The sequence below is a fragment of the Babylonia areolata genome, chromosome 8 (assembly GCF_041734735.1).
Source record: "Babylonia areolata isolate BAREFJ2019XMU chromosome 8, ASM4173473v1, whole genome shotgun sequence".
NCBI lineage: Eukaryota > Metazoa > Mollusca > Gastropoda > Neogastropoda > Buccinidae > Babylonia > Babylonia areolata.
Genome location: NC_134883.1, coordinates 37235739 through 37253685, shown reverse-complemented (window position 1 = coordinate 37253685; position 17947 = coordinate 37235739). Strand labels below are relative to the sequence as shown.

The 17947-nt window shown below is 44.0% G+C and overlaps 1 protein-coding gene across 9 annotated transcripts in view; it reads left to right on the top strand.

Moving 5' to 3' along the window:
* The window catches only part of LOC143284774 (plexin-A2-like), a 561646-nt gene that overhangs the window by 445524 nt on the left and 98175 nt on the right, over positions 1-17947 (top strand). For all 9 annotated transcript variants that reach the window (XM_076591753.1, XM_076591756.1, XM_076591755.1 and 6 more), the window contains 2 exons: positions 10321-10438; positions 15670-15798. In XM_076591753.1, coding sequence (XP_076447868.1) covers positions 10321-10438; positions 15670-15798 — 247 coding nt within the window. The remainder of the gene's footprint in view (positions 1-10320; positions 10439-15669; positions 15799-17947) is intronic.

Below are 17947 nucleotides of genomic sequence, written 5' to 3'. Positions count from 1 at the left end.
GAATGTCTCACGTGCGTGCTTCAAAAAAGGAGTGAAAGGGCTGCCCTTTCTTTTTTTGTTGTATTTGTTTTTGTGTCATCATCATTAAATAGTTGACGACTTGCAGATCGCCGTCTGCCGTTTGTAAGTGCATGGCCGTTGATATAATGCAGCAACATTGAACAAGACTCTCATGTTGTTCTAGAACTGTTTGAGTTAGATGTTTTTCATTGGCAGGGTAAGTTTCAAAGGGTACTGACTGAAGGGAACTATATGTTTTTTCGAGTGTGTTTCCCGCATCCTGACAGTAGATTAACCATAAATCTGTGACCTTGTATGGTTGAAGTGACATCTTAAGGTAAATGTACAGTGACTGGCTGTTCATTGTTTGTGATAGGGCGGTTGGAATGGAGGACCGAAGTAGGAGAAAGATGGTTTAATTGAATCATAGCGACAAACCTTTATAATGGAAATGAGCATATCTCTCTCTCTCTCTCTCTCTCTCTCTCTCTCTCTCACTGGCGAGTTATAATGGAAATGAGCATCTCTCTCTCTCTCTCTCTCTCTCTCTCTCTCTCTCTCTCTCACTGGCTTCTCACCTTCCACCTTCTTTCGCTACTCCCTAGCCCAATCACGCGGACAGTTTTCTTTTTACTGTTTGTCATCAATGCACAGAAAAAATCAACCTCATGATTCCACGTATCATTCCAAGCTATAAATGACGACGTGTCGAACAGGAAATGATCGTTTGTGCAGTCGGCCGGTAACAGTCATAGCCAGCCCACAGTCCCCAGGCTTGGGTGTGTGCAGCAATTTGATCCCCACAATTGACGTGAAGCAATCATACACCATCGCCACAGTGTCGTATTTACTGGCGGAGTGAAAAGAATAGTTACGACATGAAAATAATCTCCTCGTACCTGTATATTTCTCTACCAACACTCGTTCAGATAACCGAGAGATTTGACGCCATTCAGACATTGGGAGATTGTGTTTATTAGACCGATTGTAAAAAAAAAGATGTGTTTGCAATCGATTGGAATCAAAATGTGTTAGTAAAATACCAGTGATCCTGATAGTTTGATTTAATTTTAGTGTAGGTTTAAGGGCTTGGTACTGTGATATTGAACTCGTCTATTTAAAGCTGAAGATTTTCTACTGTGCGAAAGTGCTACCCTTTCGATTAACAGGTGATTGACGTGTTCCAGTGACTTGTTGGGCTATTCTCTTCAAGCCCCACCCCTCTCAAAGAACAGAATACACTTATGTTCAGTTTCCTACATTATATGAAGTCCTCCCCGAATCTGATTGTGATTGGATACAGATCGGTTTCTCGGAAATTCCCCTCAGTCCTATTAGATAATAACACACACACACACACACACACACACACACACACACACGTATCGATATGAACTTGTCTTCTATAAACAACACGCAGGCAGCACGGCGAACCACACCCTGTTCATACACTTCACAGTCACAGTTTTTAACTTGCTCTCCGTACTGATTTATTGCCGTTAGTCCAATATCTTCATTACTTGGGGAGATTTCTTCAAGCGCCATAAACGATTATCTAGGGTGAGGGTTTTTTTTTCAGTTTTTCTCTGTGTCTGTGTGTGTGTGTGTGTGTGTGTGTGTGTGTGTGTTTAAACCTCTTTCGGTCGTTTCTTCTTATTATTATTCTTGTATTTTTTGTCTTGTTTTTGTAAACTTTGCGCGAGAAGACCTGAAATGTCAGGAAAAGAACAGATTCGATTCCATGCACATTTATATTCTAGAGAGATCGTGCGTGTGTGAAGAGAGAAAATGGAAGACGGAACTGTGAGAGACCGGCTCTCGCTGAAGTAATTGCATGAATGCATTCGAAAGCTGAGAGACAATGGAGACAATGGCAGCATTAACTGAGATAGAAATTGTATATTCCCTGATGGCATTGGCCTGAGAACATTCGTGTCAAACAAACAGATAAAGAAGCAAACGAACAAACAAGCGAATAAACAAGAAACATTACAAAACAAGAACAAAAACTGAAAACAAGGAGCATGAGATCGTCCCTTTGAGACATTCGCCGTATTTTTACGAGCACGCGAATTTCCAGTTAAGCAGTTTCAGATTGATGCAAGATTGGGTTTTCTTCGTATTCCATTGGAAATGGTGGTCGCTGAGTGATTCTGTTTTTTCTGTTGTTCCTCCCCGCGGATGACAAAGGGTGAAATCGGATATTCTTTTGCCTTGTTTTTGGATTTCGGTATTACACAATCCTGTGTGCATTCAGAAAAATAAACACAGACTTGTCCCCATAACTGGGTATTACACAATCCTGTGTGCATTCAGAAAAATAAACACAGACTTGTCCCCATAACTGGGTATTACACAATCCTGTGTGCATTCAGAAAAATAAACACAGACTTGTCCCCATAACTGGGTATTACACAATCCTGTGTGCATTCAGAAAAATAAACACAAACTTGTCCTCATAGCTGGGTATTACACAATCCTGTGTGCATTCAGAAAAATAAACACAGACTTGTCCCCATAACTGGGTATTACACAATCCTGTGTGCATTCAGAAAAATAAACACAAACTTGTCCTCATAACTGGGTATTACACAATCCTGTGTGCATTCAGAAAAATAAACACAAACTTGTCCTCATAGCTGGGTATACACAATCCTGTGTGCATTCAGAAAAATGAAAAGAAACTCGTCCTCATAAGCCTTTCCTTAAAAAAAGGGGAGGGTGGGGTGGGGTTCATTTGTTCCATTGTCCTTTGAGTTTCCGAATCCTCATTTTGTTTAATTTGTTCAGCCAAAGCAGATGCCCTCTTCATATTAAATCGCGCGCGCGCGCGCGCGTGTGTGCGTGTTTGTGATTTTGAGAGATGTTCTCCTATCAACTGTTAGTAACTCCGTCCAAAGCCAGTCCCGGTATATATTCGGTAAACAAACACACCCCCACACCCACATCCAACCCCCCTACCCCAACCCCTCGCCCCCTCACCCTTACACATAAGGATTGTGATTTTTTTTTTTTTTTTTTTTTTTAATAAGAAAACGAAAAAAGATCTCTTGTGGAGTGCTTGCTATTGGTCTTCATGGTCTCACTGCATTTCACGTGTTTTTCACGATTCACATCCACAGTAAGACGAGTGGGTAGACACGTGAGCTGAGGAAAGAATTTGCATTGTGTCTGGTGGTTATGACCACCGAAGTTCGTAGTTCTCTGGTGATTTTTTGAAGAGGGGGTGGGGGGAGAGGGGGGGTCCATCCCATTTTTGACTCACTCGTGTAAACAAAGTGAGTATGTTTTTACCCAGTGTTCGGTTGTCTGTGTGTGTGTGTGTGTGTGTGTGTGTGTGTGTCCGTGGTAAACTTTAACATTGACATTTTCTCTGCAAATACTTTGTCAGTTGACACCAAATTAGGCATAAAAATAGGAAAAATTCAGTTCTTTCCAGTCATCTTGTTTAAAACAATACTGCACCTCTGGGATGGGCACACAAAAAAAAGAAGCCTAATTATATGCAAACTGCATTTACTGTTATATTTATATTTTTTGTATTCTCTAAACTTGGCACTTTGATCTGATATTCTGACCCAACAACAAGAGCAGTCATTGTTATAATTTTTTGTTCAAACAGGAACTTCTTTTGCTAAGCATGGAAGTTTTATTTATTTTGCAAACGTTTTGGTGCAGATAGTAAAGAAGGGAAATTACTCTGTAATTAATGCTAGGGGACTTAATTTGCTTTCAACTGATCTTTCTCATTTTAAACACTACATTTTTAAATTATACTCAATACATAAAAAGCTTGGATTTTTTTTAAAAGTGTGTCACAAGTGAGTCTTGAAGGCCTTGCCTCTCTTGTTCCCCTTTCGCTTCACATGTATTGTCGTCAGCGTTGTGTAAAATTCTTGTTGCAAAAACGTTGTTCAGTGTGGAAAGCCGTCCCACAGTACCTCCTCATTTTGCAAGTTTCGATCTTCCTTCCATGTTTGGCCTGGAACTGGGTGTTTTTTGACACTTAGAATGCACACTTTGTACAGGATGAGCGTACAGACATACGAGTAATGGTAGGTTAACGCTGGATTTTTAGTTAAATTATATGACTTTTTTTTCTTTTTTCTTCCCACCCCATTCTGTGTGTGTGTGTGTGTGTGTGTGTGTGTGTGTGTGTGTGTGTAATGTTTAAGTATGGCATTGTTTTATTTGTGTTCTTGTTTAGTTTTAGCAACACATGACACAGATTAGTAAGTACGCAAATACTCCTGCGCATACAGTAATTGCATGTGTGCATATTCATACTTTAAGTTAAAAGCATAACAAATCAGCATGACGTCATGGTGAATAGAGTGTGAAAGCTACCTGAAACATTACTTGTTGAAGACTGTGCCACCAAACTGTGTTCGGGTTTGTATAGTTTTATGCATGAAAAACAACAACAAAACAACGAATGAATTTGTGTTTGTTTTGTTTTGTTGTTTTTTTTTTTCGACGTGGATAAGTTAATTTGTACCTTTTGGCGCACGTTGCTGCAGCCAGGATTATTTTGGGGGTGAATCAAAGAAGAGAATGACGAACACAGGTGGAAGGCAATGAAGAGTGGAAGGGGGAGGAGGTGGGGATTGGGGGTGGGGGTGGGAGAAGCACCAGCAGATGAGAGACATGGGGAGAATGTTTCTGTCTTCCCAGTGTCTGGTGCTGGCTGTTGGCCCATTTGACGATACACTCCTCCAGTTTGTTTCCATGTGAGGTGGCCGTTTTTGGCCTGGGTGTTGATTTGTTGTTGCCGCTGGAAAGCGCCTGACCCCGGTTCAGCCGTCTCGCTGTGTTCCACTGTCTGTACCCTCTCTCACTTCTGTCCGTCTTCACTCCGCCCTTCACTCCGTACCGTCGCCCTCTGCCTTTTAACTTGACCTCTTCCTCCTCATCTCTCTGTATCTTCTGTATGGCACAGTGAACCTCAGTGCTTGTTTTCCTGCGTGTTGATCTGTATATACCTGTAGCTTTTCAGGAAAATGTCAAATGTCCGAATCTCTAACAGTGTGTGTGTGTGTGTGTGTGTGTGTGTGTGTGTGTGTGTGTGTGTGTGTGTGTGTGTGTGTGTGTGTGTGTGTGTGTGTGTGTGTGTGTGTGTGTGTGTGTGCATAAACGTGTTTCTTTTTGTTAAGATAATATTTCGTTGAATTGGTGTCAGTCATGCTTAGCACAGTTCTTTTATGGAGAAAATCACACAGTTAATAAATGTAAGTAATAGTAAAGTGCTGTATTTGCACATCGATTTCTCAGCCTGTTCAGTTTGTTACTTACACTGTTCAGTTCATTGCAGAGGCCACATGGTCGCCCGGGCTTTAGACAACACGAACCACTGATAACGAGGCATAACCACCACAAAAAAAGAAAGCAGTTGTCGATATGGAATATTCAGTTTTGTTTCACATGGCTTTGTTACACGAGTCGACTTGACCCAAAGTACGGTGAGAAGTACTGTCCCGCATTACAACCCACTGAAGGTGTACTGTCGTTGGTGTCAGAAATAGGCAGTGATGGCAGGAAGCAAAAAGCCTCTCTGAATAATTCAGCCTGCATGGCTGGGCTGCGGTTGTTCCAGTCTTGGTTGCAGCCAGGGGAAAGCCGCAGTGCCGTGAGAGCCAAGATCTCAGGTCAGCCGGGTGAGTGGGGATGGGGTGTTGGAGTGTTCACCTGTTTCCTCCACATCTATATTGTGTGCGTCATCATCACGTCTGCCATCGCCGCCAGCACTTTACCTCTATACCTCTATGGCACAGCAGTCGTTGCCGTTTGGAAAAGGGAAGGGGGAGGGGGGGTAAGGGTGACGATGATGGGGGACTGGCTTGGCTGCCTGCCTTGGTAGGTCTCCTTCTGCCTTTCAGCTATCTTCTCCTTCTACTTCCAGTCTTTCTCACCATGTACATGTCTCAGACTGAGGAAATGGAGGCAATAGACGGAGGCAGGTGGGATGGTGTGGAAATGTCTGTCAGGTTTTGATCCAGTTTGAAGGGCCTTTGGCGCCGGCACTGCTTTACTGTGGGGGAGAGTTGATCAGTCTCCCGGTGAAAGATTTTCAGGGTTATTTACAGCATATATCCAATACACACGCCAGGAAATCTCCCATTTTATCTCCCACTTGCAGGCAGTTTCCCCCGACATTCTGGAGAAATGGATGGGCTTAAGAGTTGTTGGGGTTTTTTTTTGGTTTTTTTTTTTTATAACTTTTTCGACAGATGCCACTTGATGGATTAGTTCGTTGCTTTTTAGCAAACACTGCTTTCTTTTGGTCATGCTGGATTTTGTCTTGACAAACCAAACCTGAACAAGATCCATAATGGCTGTCCAACAAGTCATTAGGACCTGGGCTGCATGGAGGCAGAAGTGTCCGTGTACTTGTGAATTGGGGCATTTCACAACAACGATGATTTTAGGAACACTTCATTGGAAAAATGATCGTGGGGACATTTCACACAACAAAGATGATCGTGGGGACATTTCACACAACAAAGATGATCGTGGGGACATCTTAGGGATCAGTGGATCTGAACGCAGGGTTCGTCAGGAACAATGACGATTGTAGAACTTGATCGGGTGTCCAAGTGAAGATTAAGTGTTGAATGTTTATATTGACAAGATAGAGACCCACTGGAAGCGGCACTGTACAGTCTGTGTGGTCACATCAGCATACCATGGAGGGAACACTGTATAACATTTATTGCAATTTTGTTCATTTATCTCATCCACACGGTAGGTTTCTTCTTGTAGTTATACACAAAAGCTAATCTTTTGTTCGTATAGACAGGGCACACAGAATGAAGGGGGCACAGACTTGTCCAAACCATATGCTCATCAGTCAGCCAGATAACCATTGTTTCTGTCGCACTTCAGATTGTTGTTGCTTATCATGTCATTGTCATTAGCACACCACCATAAACAAGAGTTGTGCTTGACACCGTGACATTGATATCAGTCAGTCTTATAAAGATTGACCAAGAGGTATATTTTCAGTAAATCACTCTTGGTTTTTTGTTTGTTTGTTTGTTTGTTGTTGTTTGTTTTTGTTTTTTACAGTTCTGTACACAGCCATACTAAGGAAATTCAACTGCCTGCCACAGCACCAGCAGTGGTGGACAATGGGTTGACAAAAGTATCAAGGTTCAAGAAGCCATTTTTCTTTGCTAGTTTTCAAATGGAAGGATGAGTGTGACAGGGTGGTGGTTCTAAAGTATAACTGTGTTGCTTGTGTGTTTTCTATGGGCAGAGCTTTTGAGCAAATATAGTGGTTTTATGTTCTCTGGCTGTTATTTCTTCTTAATAGAAGTTGGGATAAAGAAATGAAAGATAACACCCCCATTGTTTTCTTCTTGATGTGAGAAAACAAAAGAAAACAACAACAACAACAAAAAAAAAAACCCAACAAAAACAACAACAAAAAACCAAAAAAAACCAGAAACACTACCCAGTTCTATGTGTGTAGATTTTGTCATGAAGATCCAAATATTAAATGATGTTTTTTGTGTGTTGTTTTCTTTGTTTTTTGTTGTTGATTTTTTTTGTTTTGGTTTTGGTTTTGATTTTGATTTTTGATTTTTGTTGTTGTCGTTTTTATGGCTTTTTAAGAGATGTTTGACACATTTAATAAATATGCATACTTCCTTAGTCCTGGGAAACTTTTTTTTTAACTCAGCTCATTCATGAAATCATGTGCATTGTGTTAAAGGAGATGATGAATACTAACATCTAATTTAAAGGCAAGAAACCAAGGAGCCAAATATTAAATCAACAAATCACATTACAGATTTTATTCTCACTTGCTCTTTCTGTCTCTGTGTGTGTGTGTGTGTGTGTGTGTGTGTGTGTGTGTGTGTGTGTTGTGTGTGTGCAGGGGAAAGGTCTTATCATGATTGGCCAAGAGATATATATTTTAGTGTGCATGCAGGGGGAAGGTGGGGATGATGGGGAGAGTGTATCTGTCCACTATCCACTGTGTGTGTCAGTTTGTACTTTGTCACTCTCTGTCTGCCAGTCTCACACCCTCCCTCTCTTTTCCTGTACTTTGTCTCGTTTTCTTATGCACTCTCTCTATGTCTCTCTCTGTCTCTGTCTCTGTCTGTCTGTCTGTCTGTCTGTCTGTCTGTCTGTCTCTCTCTCTCTCTCTCTCTCTCTCTCTCTCTCTCACTCTTCTCTCTCTCTCTCTCTCTCTCACATACACACACTCTCTCTCTATATCTCTCTTTTTCTCTCTCTCACACACACACACTCTCTCTCTGTCTCTCTCTCTCACGTATGCATGCATGCACACATGTTATGACCTTTGAAGACACCCTGCAAAGAGTGACCCCTTTCCCCATTAATCCGGAAAGACCTGCATTCAGATATGATTACAGCCTGGAGGGGAATGAGCCTCTGTTCTTGTCATGGAGGAATGATTCTCATCATTGCAGACAAGTCTCTTTTTTTCCCTCTTGATTAATCACTGATTAAACATGACAGGCCCTTCCAGCTTTCTTGACAGGTACATTTTCTGTGGATCACCGGCGCTGGGTTTTCTGTAGGCACACCAGCACCAATTGTCTGAGAGGAAAGTGGGTGTGTCCAAGAGATGTAGAACTTCTTGACACCGCCTGATGTAAAAGTTAATGGAGAGAATGGAGTTTTCCACGGAATGACATTAATCAGAATGTGGTTTGAGTGATCAAATGACTCCTGAGTTTAATATCCATTAACCTAAGAGATTGATGCCTGCTATCATTAAAGAGTTAGTAGTGTTCAGCCTTTGTTTCTGAGAGAGAGGCAGGCAGGCAGGCAGGCAGTCAGGAATAGCTCGGGGCTTTATGGCATTTTACATGCTGTGTAAGGGATTTGCGGGGATTGGAGGGGAAAACAATGGGGTGGGGGTTTCTCGAGTAGTGACTGTCACCAGTAATCTGTCCACTGACAGGTGAATGGAATCTGATGGATGAGCGTCATTCTCCACGGTTTACCTGATTACTTGCAAGGGACCTATCCTATTGTTAAAGTCGAATGATCAGGGATTTATGGAAAGGGAGCTCATTTCCATTTCACATTTTTCAGTTCCCTCGTTTGTGTTTTTATTTTCCTCCATTCTGACCGATTTTTTAAAATTTTTTTATATAATTCTTATTGTCTTGGATCTCCCCCGCCTCCTATTTCTCTGTCTGTTTCATCTTGTTGTAGAAGTCACTCTGGGAAGATGGATAGATACGGTTTGGGTGTGTCTGTATTTCTACCTTACTGACTTTGTCTCCACCATGTGATGTTTTTCATTTCTGTGTCATTTGAAATTGCTTTGCAGCTATCGTATTGTTGAATTACACTTCCAACAGAACAGAAAAAAACAACAATTAAGTAAGTAAATAACATCCCAGACCAAAAATAGGTCTCTGATTAGGGAAAACCTGATCGTTTTATGCATTTTCCCAAATACATGCGCTGCTCTTTAGTGTTTGCACTTTGTGTCTCATAAGACTATTGTAATATGTTCACAGACAGACACCACACTTGCATTGTTGTGAGCTCAGTACAAATGATGACATAATTCATGAACATTCCACAATTTTCCAATTTTTTTTAAAGATTCTGCAACAGGTTCTTGAGATACTATTTCTCAAACACAGAAAAGATTGTTTTTTTATACATGGAAATAAACTTTCATGTAACAGACAATGCACAAAGACAAAAATACGTTTGGAACCCTGTAGCAGCGAAAGAATCACTGCATTAGTAGAGACAGAGAGGATGTTTGTGTTTATCACTGCGTTAGTAGAGACAGAGAGGATGTTTGTGTTTATCACTGCATTAGTAGAGACAGAGAGGATGTTTGTTTCTTCCCTTTCCCAGTAAAGTGTAGATGTGATTGAGTTGCCAGTTTGTGGACCTGAAGTAGATTGATTGGCTGGGGCTGTGTGGGTGTGGGTGATTGGCCCTGCCTGCCTGTGTGTGGGGTTGATTGGTGTGGCTGGTCAACAGTAATGTCAGCTCCCTTGCGTCGTGTGGGACTGGCTCATGGTACAAGATGGGGTGTGTGGAATCAGTTGGACTGAAAGATTGGGGCTTGGGGCCATTGACTGCATTGTTTACTGGCTGACTGTTCTTGTAGAGTGTCATTGTGATAGACATTGTAGAGTCTGTTTCATCTTCTTACCATGTTTTGGGGTGGTTTATGTTTTGTTTATTTGGTTTCTTTTATGTGTGTACCATGTACCATGACTCGTCTTCGTCACAGCCCAGCTGGTGGATGCTGAATTGATATCGTTTAATTCTGTGATATTGACACTGTGTGTGTCGGTCTCTGCATGTGTGCAGGTGCACAAGTTGTACAGAGAGTCTCTTCCCCTGCACATGGTGCATCATGAGTCATCAGTGCACAGACCAGTCCGAGGTAGTCTGTCGTCGTGACGATGTGCTCATCACAGGGAAAAGTGTGAGTTGGTCCCTGCCATCTTGTTTGATGTCAGCATTGATATCACTCCTCTGTGAATACAGGAAGAAAGGAGAAAGTAAGAACACAGGTTTCAGAGCCCTCACTGTACCTGGAGATGTGAAGTGTGCAGGTGGAGTTAGGAGAGAGATGCTGAGGTACGTATTGTCGCCCCTGCATGTATTGTCGCCGGCGACAGTACATGCAGGGGCGACAAATCGTGCCGCAACAGGAGATGTGAAGTGTGATGGTGGAGTCAGGGGGGAGGTGTGAAGGTGGAGTCAGGAGGGAGGTGTGGAGGTGGAGTCAGGGGTGGAGTCAGGAGGGAGGTGTGGAGGTGGAGTCAGGAGGGAGGTGTGGAGTCAGGAGGGAGGTGTGGAGGTGGAGTCAGGAGGGAGGTGTGGAGGTGGAGTCAGGAGGGAGGTGTGGAGGTGGAGGGAGGTGTGGAGGTGGAGTCAGGAGGGAGGTGTGGAGGTGGAGTCAGGAGGGAGGTGTGGAGTCAGGAGGGAGGTGTGAAGTGTGGAGGTGGAGTCAGGAGGGAGGTGTGGAGTCAGGAGGGAGGTGTGAAGTCAGGAGGAAGGTGTGGAGGTGGAGGGAGGTGTGGAGGTGGAGTCAGGAGGGAGGTGTGGAGTCAGGAGGAAGGTGTGGAGGTGGAGGGATGTGTGGAGTCAGGAGGGAGGTGTGGAGGTGGAGTCAGGGGGTAGGTGTGGAGTCAGGAGGAAGGTGTGGAGGTGGAGTCAGGAGGGAGGTGTGGAGGTGGAGGGAGGTGTGGAGGTGGAGGGAGGTGTGGAGGTGGAGTCAGGAGGGAGGTGTGGAGTCAGGAGGGAGGTGTGAAGTGTGGAGAGGGAGGTGTGAAGTGTGGAGGTGGAGTCAGGAGGGAGGTGTGGAGTCAGGAGGGAGGTGTGAAGTCAGGAGGAAGGTGTGAAGGTGGAGGGAGGTGTGGAGGTGGAGTCAGGAGGGAGGTGTGGAGTCAGGAGGAAGGTGTGGAGGTGGAGGGATGTGTGGAGGTGGAGTCAGGAGGGAGGTGTGGAGTCAGGAGGAAGGTGTGGAGTCAGGAGGGAGGTGTGGAGTCAGGAGGAAGGTGTGGAGGTGGAGTCAGGAGGAAGGTGTGGAGGTGGTCAGGGGTGAGGTGTGGAGGTGGAGTCAGGGGGGAGGTGTGGAGGTGGAGGCAGGGGGTAGGTGTGGAGTCAGGAGGAAGGTGTGGAGGTGGAGGGAGGTGTGGAGGTGGAGTCAGGAGGGAGGTGTGGAGGTGGAGTCAGGAGGGAGGTGTGGTGTCAGGGGTGAGGTGTGGAGGTGGAGTCAGGGGGGAGGTGTGGAGTCAGGAGGGAGGTGTGGAGGTGGAGTCAGGGGGTAGGTGTGGAGTCAGGAGGAAGGTGTGGAGGTGGAGGGAGGTGTGGAGGTGGAGGGAGGTGTGGAGGTGGAGTCAGGAGGGAGGTGTGGAGGTGGAGGGAGGTGTGGAGGTGGAGTCAGGAGGGAGGTGTGGAGTCAGGAGGGAGGTGTGAAGTGTGGAGAGGGAGGTGTGAAGTGTGGAGGTGGAGTCAGGAGGGAGGTGTGGAGTCAGGAGGGAGGTGTGAAGTCAGGAGGAAGGTGTGAAGGTGGAGGGAGGTGTGGAGGTGGAGTCAGGAGGGAGGTGTGGAGTCAGGAGGAAGGTGTGGAGGTGGAGGGATGTGTGGAGGTGGAGTCAGGAGGGAGGTGTGGAGGTGGAGTCAGGGGGTAGGTGTGGAGTCAGGAGGAAGGTGTGGAGGTGGAGGGAGGTGTGGAGGTGGAGTCAGGAGGGAGGTGTGGAGGTGGAGTCAGGAGGAAGGTGTGGAGGTGGTCAGGGGGGAGGTGTGGAGTCAGGAGGGAGGTGTGGAGGTGGAGTCAGGAGGGAGGTGTGGAGGTGGAGGTGTGGAGTCAGGAGGGAGGTGTGGAGGTGGAGTCAGGAGGGAGGTGTGGAGATGGAGTCAGGGGGGAGGTGTGGAGGGAGGTGTGGAGGTGGAGTCAGGAGGGAGGTGTGGAGGTGGAGTCAGGAGGGAGGTGTGGAGTCAGGAGGGAGGTGTGGAGGTGGAGTCAGGAGGGAGGTGTGGAGGTGGAGTCAGGAGGGAGATGAGGAGGAAGGTGGAGTCAGGAGGGAGGTGTGGAGGTGGAGTCAGGAGGGAGGTGCGGAGGTGGAGTCAGGAGGGAGATGAGGAGGAAGGTGGAGTCAGGAGGGAGATGAGGAGAAAGGTGGAGTCAGGAGGGAGATGAGGAGGAAGGTGGAGTCAGGAGGGAGATGAGGAGAAAGGTGGAGTCAGGAGGGAGATGAGGAGGGAGATGAGGAGAAAGGTGGAGTCAGGAGGGAGATGAGGAGGAAGGTGGAGTCAGGAGGGAGATGAGGAGGAAGGTGGAACCTGATGAGGGGGTGGGAGGAGAGGGGATGGCATGCTTCTCATGTTCACTTTCTCCTGTCAGTTTTTTTGTCATCTTTTTCCATTTTTGTATCACTCATTAACTGAATTTCATTTGTGATCTCTCTCTCTCTCTCTCTCTTGCTCTCTCTCTCCAAGTCTTTCTGTTTTTTACCTTCTTGTTTTGATTTTTCAAAGTGGCAACATAATAACAGCCAGGCACATCAAAGAATGGAGTGGCTTTGAACTGATCTCACGCAAAAAACACGGAAAGATTCATGTTACTGGAAATGAAAAAGAACTAAGAAAAGAGGAATGTTTTGGTTGTTCAATGTTCTGCTTTGCAGAATTAACTGAGGTCAAAACTGGTCTCTGGTGCACAAAGTTTTCTCTTTCATGGAAATTCACTGTTCTTTTTTATTCTTGACTACCTAGAAAACTGCCATCATGTAAAAAAAAAAAAAAAAAAAAAAAAAAATTTCGATGTGTTTCACTTATTTTCCCTCTGTACCTTTGTCTGTTTTTATTCTATTTAAATTCATTCAGTTATTTATTTGGTTCTCTTATTCAATTTGTTTTTTTGTTTGTTTGTTTTTGTTTTTTTGTTTTTTTGGTTTTTTGTTATTGTTCTTTTTATGTGTTGCATCATTTTCAAAGGCTGTAGACCTGACCAGCATGTTGGGTCTATGCAAAGATCAGACATCAGCTTCCCAGCCCAATCCTCACCCTCCCCTTTTTCTTTGAACAGATGTGGTGAGCATATATGGACTAGTCCACATGCTTTGTGCTTCCTTGAAACAAAATGAACTGTCAATGTATGACTTCACTGGGAGATGTGAGTGATGTCATGAAGCAGATTACTGCCCTTGTTGGCTTGTGAACGACACGGATTGTGACTGAGATGTGATAGTCAGTGACTTCTGTCTGGCTGGAGTGAATGAATATATGGGTGAATCAATACATTCCCCACACTTCCATCCTCCCCCATCCTTCTCACCCTTGGCATTATAGACCTCCACCTCCTGGGTGGCATCAGCTGTCAGCCACAAATTGTCTGGGGGAAGCTCCGTACTAGTTAACTCCTCACTGGTTGACCAGGGTCCCTGAGTGGAAGGCTGACTGATGATACACTTTATGCAAAACAGGGATTTGTTCAAGACTGATTTTTTATGGAAATGAAGTACCTGAGAATGAGACACGTCTTGTCTTGGGTCTTGGAGGGAGGACCTTGTGTCCTGTGTCTGTTTCACTGGCAGGGTAGGGTGAAAATGCTTTTGTGTGGAATGTGAGAGCTTCATGGAAACACATACAGGCACTTTCCATAACATTTATAATTTTTTCTAAAAAAAAGATGCATCTGTCAGTTTGGCGTTGGCTGCCACAAAAAACCTCAGAGGACATTCCTGAGATCTGTGCAAATTCAGAGAGAAAATGAAGAGGGAAAGGGGGTGAAACATAGATATGATGTCGTGGACAACGGCTATTGCATCGATACTGCTGATGTATTTGACAACAAAATCATAACAAAAACAACAGCAAGAAAGGCCACACTTTTTTCATCCATCCCAATGATAAAACGTCCATTTCTAATCTGTTCTTTCTAATGCTCTGAAAACCCTCAAAACCCACTCCATGATACAGTCAAGGAACCAAAAATCAGCTGTCAAGAATGCAGAAGATCACAGATGGGACAAACATAAGGCACAATCCAGATTGTAAACAGCTAAAAGACCTGAAAGAAACAAAAGAATGGGAGAAAAACCCTGAAAACCTCAAACATCAACACAATCATTTCATCCACTCTTAACTTGTTCTTACTGTTTCTGGCTGACATTGAAGGAATGCAAAGCAGGTATCACATGGTCTCTGTAGGTGTGTCTTTTGTTGCTCCAAGGATCAGCTTCATAGCTTCATTTTGAACTCTTTCTTACTTTTGGAGGCTGCTTGGAGACTGTGTTGTTAGCCCCAGTCCATAGTCAACCATACTGAGAATGCCAGAAGAGATGGTTTGTTCAGTGCCTTTGACTGCCTTTACCTTTAGGACTGAAAGACCCTTTTAGCATTTTAGAACAGTGTTTTGTGTGACAAAAAACTAAAGTTTATAAAAACCTTTTTGGTGGTGGATGAATCCTCTGTGTTTAGTGAGATACAATGTTTCGAACCATAGGCCCGTTGTCTTCTTCCCCAGTGTTTTGTGTGTTTTCTGAAGGTCAGCATCCTTTCAAACTGTATTTGTAGGTAGACTAGACAGTCAGTTTTCTCAATCTGAATTCTGTTGAATTAGTTAGTGGTGATTTGCTCACAATTTTGTTGCCGAGAGTACACAGCAGCATTTTGGCTTTTGCTGAATTGATGGAAGATCCTCTGTCCTTGCACCATGGATGCAGACTTTAGAGTTGATATGCTTGTCTTCTGTGTTGGCAGGCTGTTGTGAGACTTAACTGATGCCCCAGGAGAATACACAGGCACACAAAATAATTATGTATCCAGTTAGTGGTATCCTAACTTGTAGGATACCATATTACTGGTACAGTCTTTAACATGACGAGACACTGTTTACAAGAGAGTGTGTGTTTCCCCTTGTTCTGTTGAAAATGTTAATGGCAGATAAGTCAGATAATTACAAGGAGGGAATATCATTCAGGCTCATACAGTAATCAGGAAAACAGATTGAATGAAATTCACTTTGAAAATAGTCGCATTGCATCATATGCATTTCTATGCACAGAATAAATCAGCAGTTTATCAATGCTTAACAATGAACACAATAGTAATGATGCAAAAAAGTTGCATTGTGTTTTTATACTTGAAGAGGATAAGTTGAGGTGAGTGGTGAATGTTAGGTTTGGTGTCTGTGTTGTTCCTCAGGTGACGGGCATCTCCCAGACGCCTGGTCCTCAGCACTGCCCACGGATAGAAGTGGCATCTGCAGACACCCAGATTCTGGTGCCAGCTGATACCACCCGCCCCATCGATGTTCATGGGGTGGCCATGCAGGTTAGTGAGTGTGCATGCACTCACACACACACACACACACACACACACACACACACACACACACACACACACACTAATATACATTCACATACACAATTATGCACAAAACACACACACACATACACAGGCACACTTGTAAACAGTGCTGAATGCACACATATATGCATATGCATACTCATGCATGTACTTGCACACACACACACACACACACACACACACACACAGAGAAATTCACATGACACATTATGAACCTTCTCTCTCTCTCTCTCTGTCTCTCTCTCTCTCTCTCTCTCTCTCCCTCTCTGTCTCTCTGTCTCTCTCTCTCTCTCTCTCTCTCTCTCACTCACACACACACTTCCAGTTGAAATGGCGACATACACTGAAATTCCTCGGTTCTAAGACAAAGTCGACCTGAATCGCACTTGCCAGAAAACTAGAAAAGAAAGGGAAAAGAAAAAGAGAAGATGGCATCACGAAAAGCAAACCCGAAAGATCAAAAACTGTATGCAGTTAGCAATGGACGGAAGATTTGAATTTTTAAGAACTGGAACGATGCATCAAGATCCGTGACCGGTTTCTCCAGGGCAACACAAGGCCTACGACACGATAGAAGAAGCGTTGATGGCAATGAAACAGGCAGGACATGAGAACCCACCGATTTATGATATCAGTGAGTACGACAGTGAATATGACAGTGACTCAAACACGAAAGACAATACAATAAACAGTGATCAAGAGGAAAGACAAAATTCTGAAACAGACGAAAATAACATTTGTATCTGTGGCAATGCCAAAATGGAAGAAAAAAGTTTAAAATGCTCAGACTGCTCAAAACATATCCACTACACATGTACCGAACTTCCAGTTTACCAAATATGTATCTTCAAACGATCACAGAGAAAATTCACCTGCAAAACATGCAGTGAAATATTTCACGATGAATCAGTAGCTGACAGCATGCAACATGAATGGAAAGAAACAGGTCAAACACAGAACAATGACGTCGCGAAAGATGACGTGAGAATTATTGACCAGACTATTCTGGAACAGATACTGAAATCACAACACCAAACCACGACTTCAGTTCTTCGAAACCTAGAATCATCCATTCAAAACTTAGTAACATCAATGGCAGACCTGCATTACCCCCAACAAAATCAAGCACTGGTTGCTCAGATTGTGGAAGGTCTCAGAAGAATAGGATTTAATGGGAAAAACAAAAGTGCACATCGTGGTGCCAAAGAAAGTCCAAAACCAACAAAAGGTGTTTCCACTCAGACAAAAGAAAATGAAAAGGTACCATCACTGAAGTCTTCATTTAAGTCGTTATTTGGCAGAAAGCCCACACCAAGACCATCAGAAACATCTAAAAGCAAACAGGACCCTGGTACACCACCTTCCTGCAAAGACAAAGCTGAGCACATTACATCAACACCGAGTGACAGCTCCGCCCCTTACTGGAGACACATGGATTTCAACGAGAAGTCAGTTTTCATGACTGCTGGTGACTCGTCAACTCCTTTTGCAGCTACCAGCAAGGACAGAAACACACCACTTGCCTCTAACGACAAGCTCACAGCTACAACCACAGTTGTCGAAACCAGTGATTCTAATTGTTACAAAACAAATTATCAAACACAGAAAACAGTCAAACACAAAATTCAAAATAAAAGTCTACACCAAGCCAAATATCCTGAACACAAAAGAAAATCAAATGAGATAAAGAACAACGCTGGAAGAGAAGATGCGAGTTGCGACAAGAGTGAAACTGTCTCAAGTAGTGACTTGAGTAGTGACTTGACAAGTAGTGAGGCAATAAACAGTGAGAAGGAAGATGATTTTTTGCACGAAGAGAAAGAACAAGACCACCACCAGCTCCCATGAATAATCATATACCATGATTCCATCCTCAGGGACGTTGATGCCATCAGACTTGGGCGATCATACGGCTTGGAAATCAGTAGAGAAGGCATCACACACACTACGCACACACATCATCAGTGAACAATCACCAGACTACACTGCACACTGGTAATTCACATAACTAATTATGAAAACAAAACAGTACAGCCGAACTCTGTAACAACCGTGCTATCCAATATGCAAGCAACTACCATTCAGATCATATTCAGCAAAAGTACACAACACA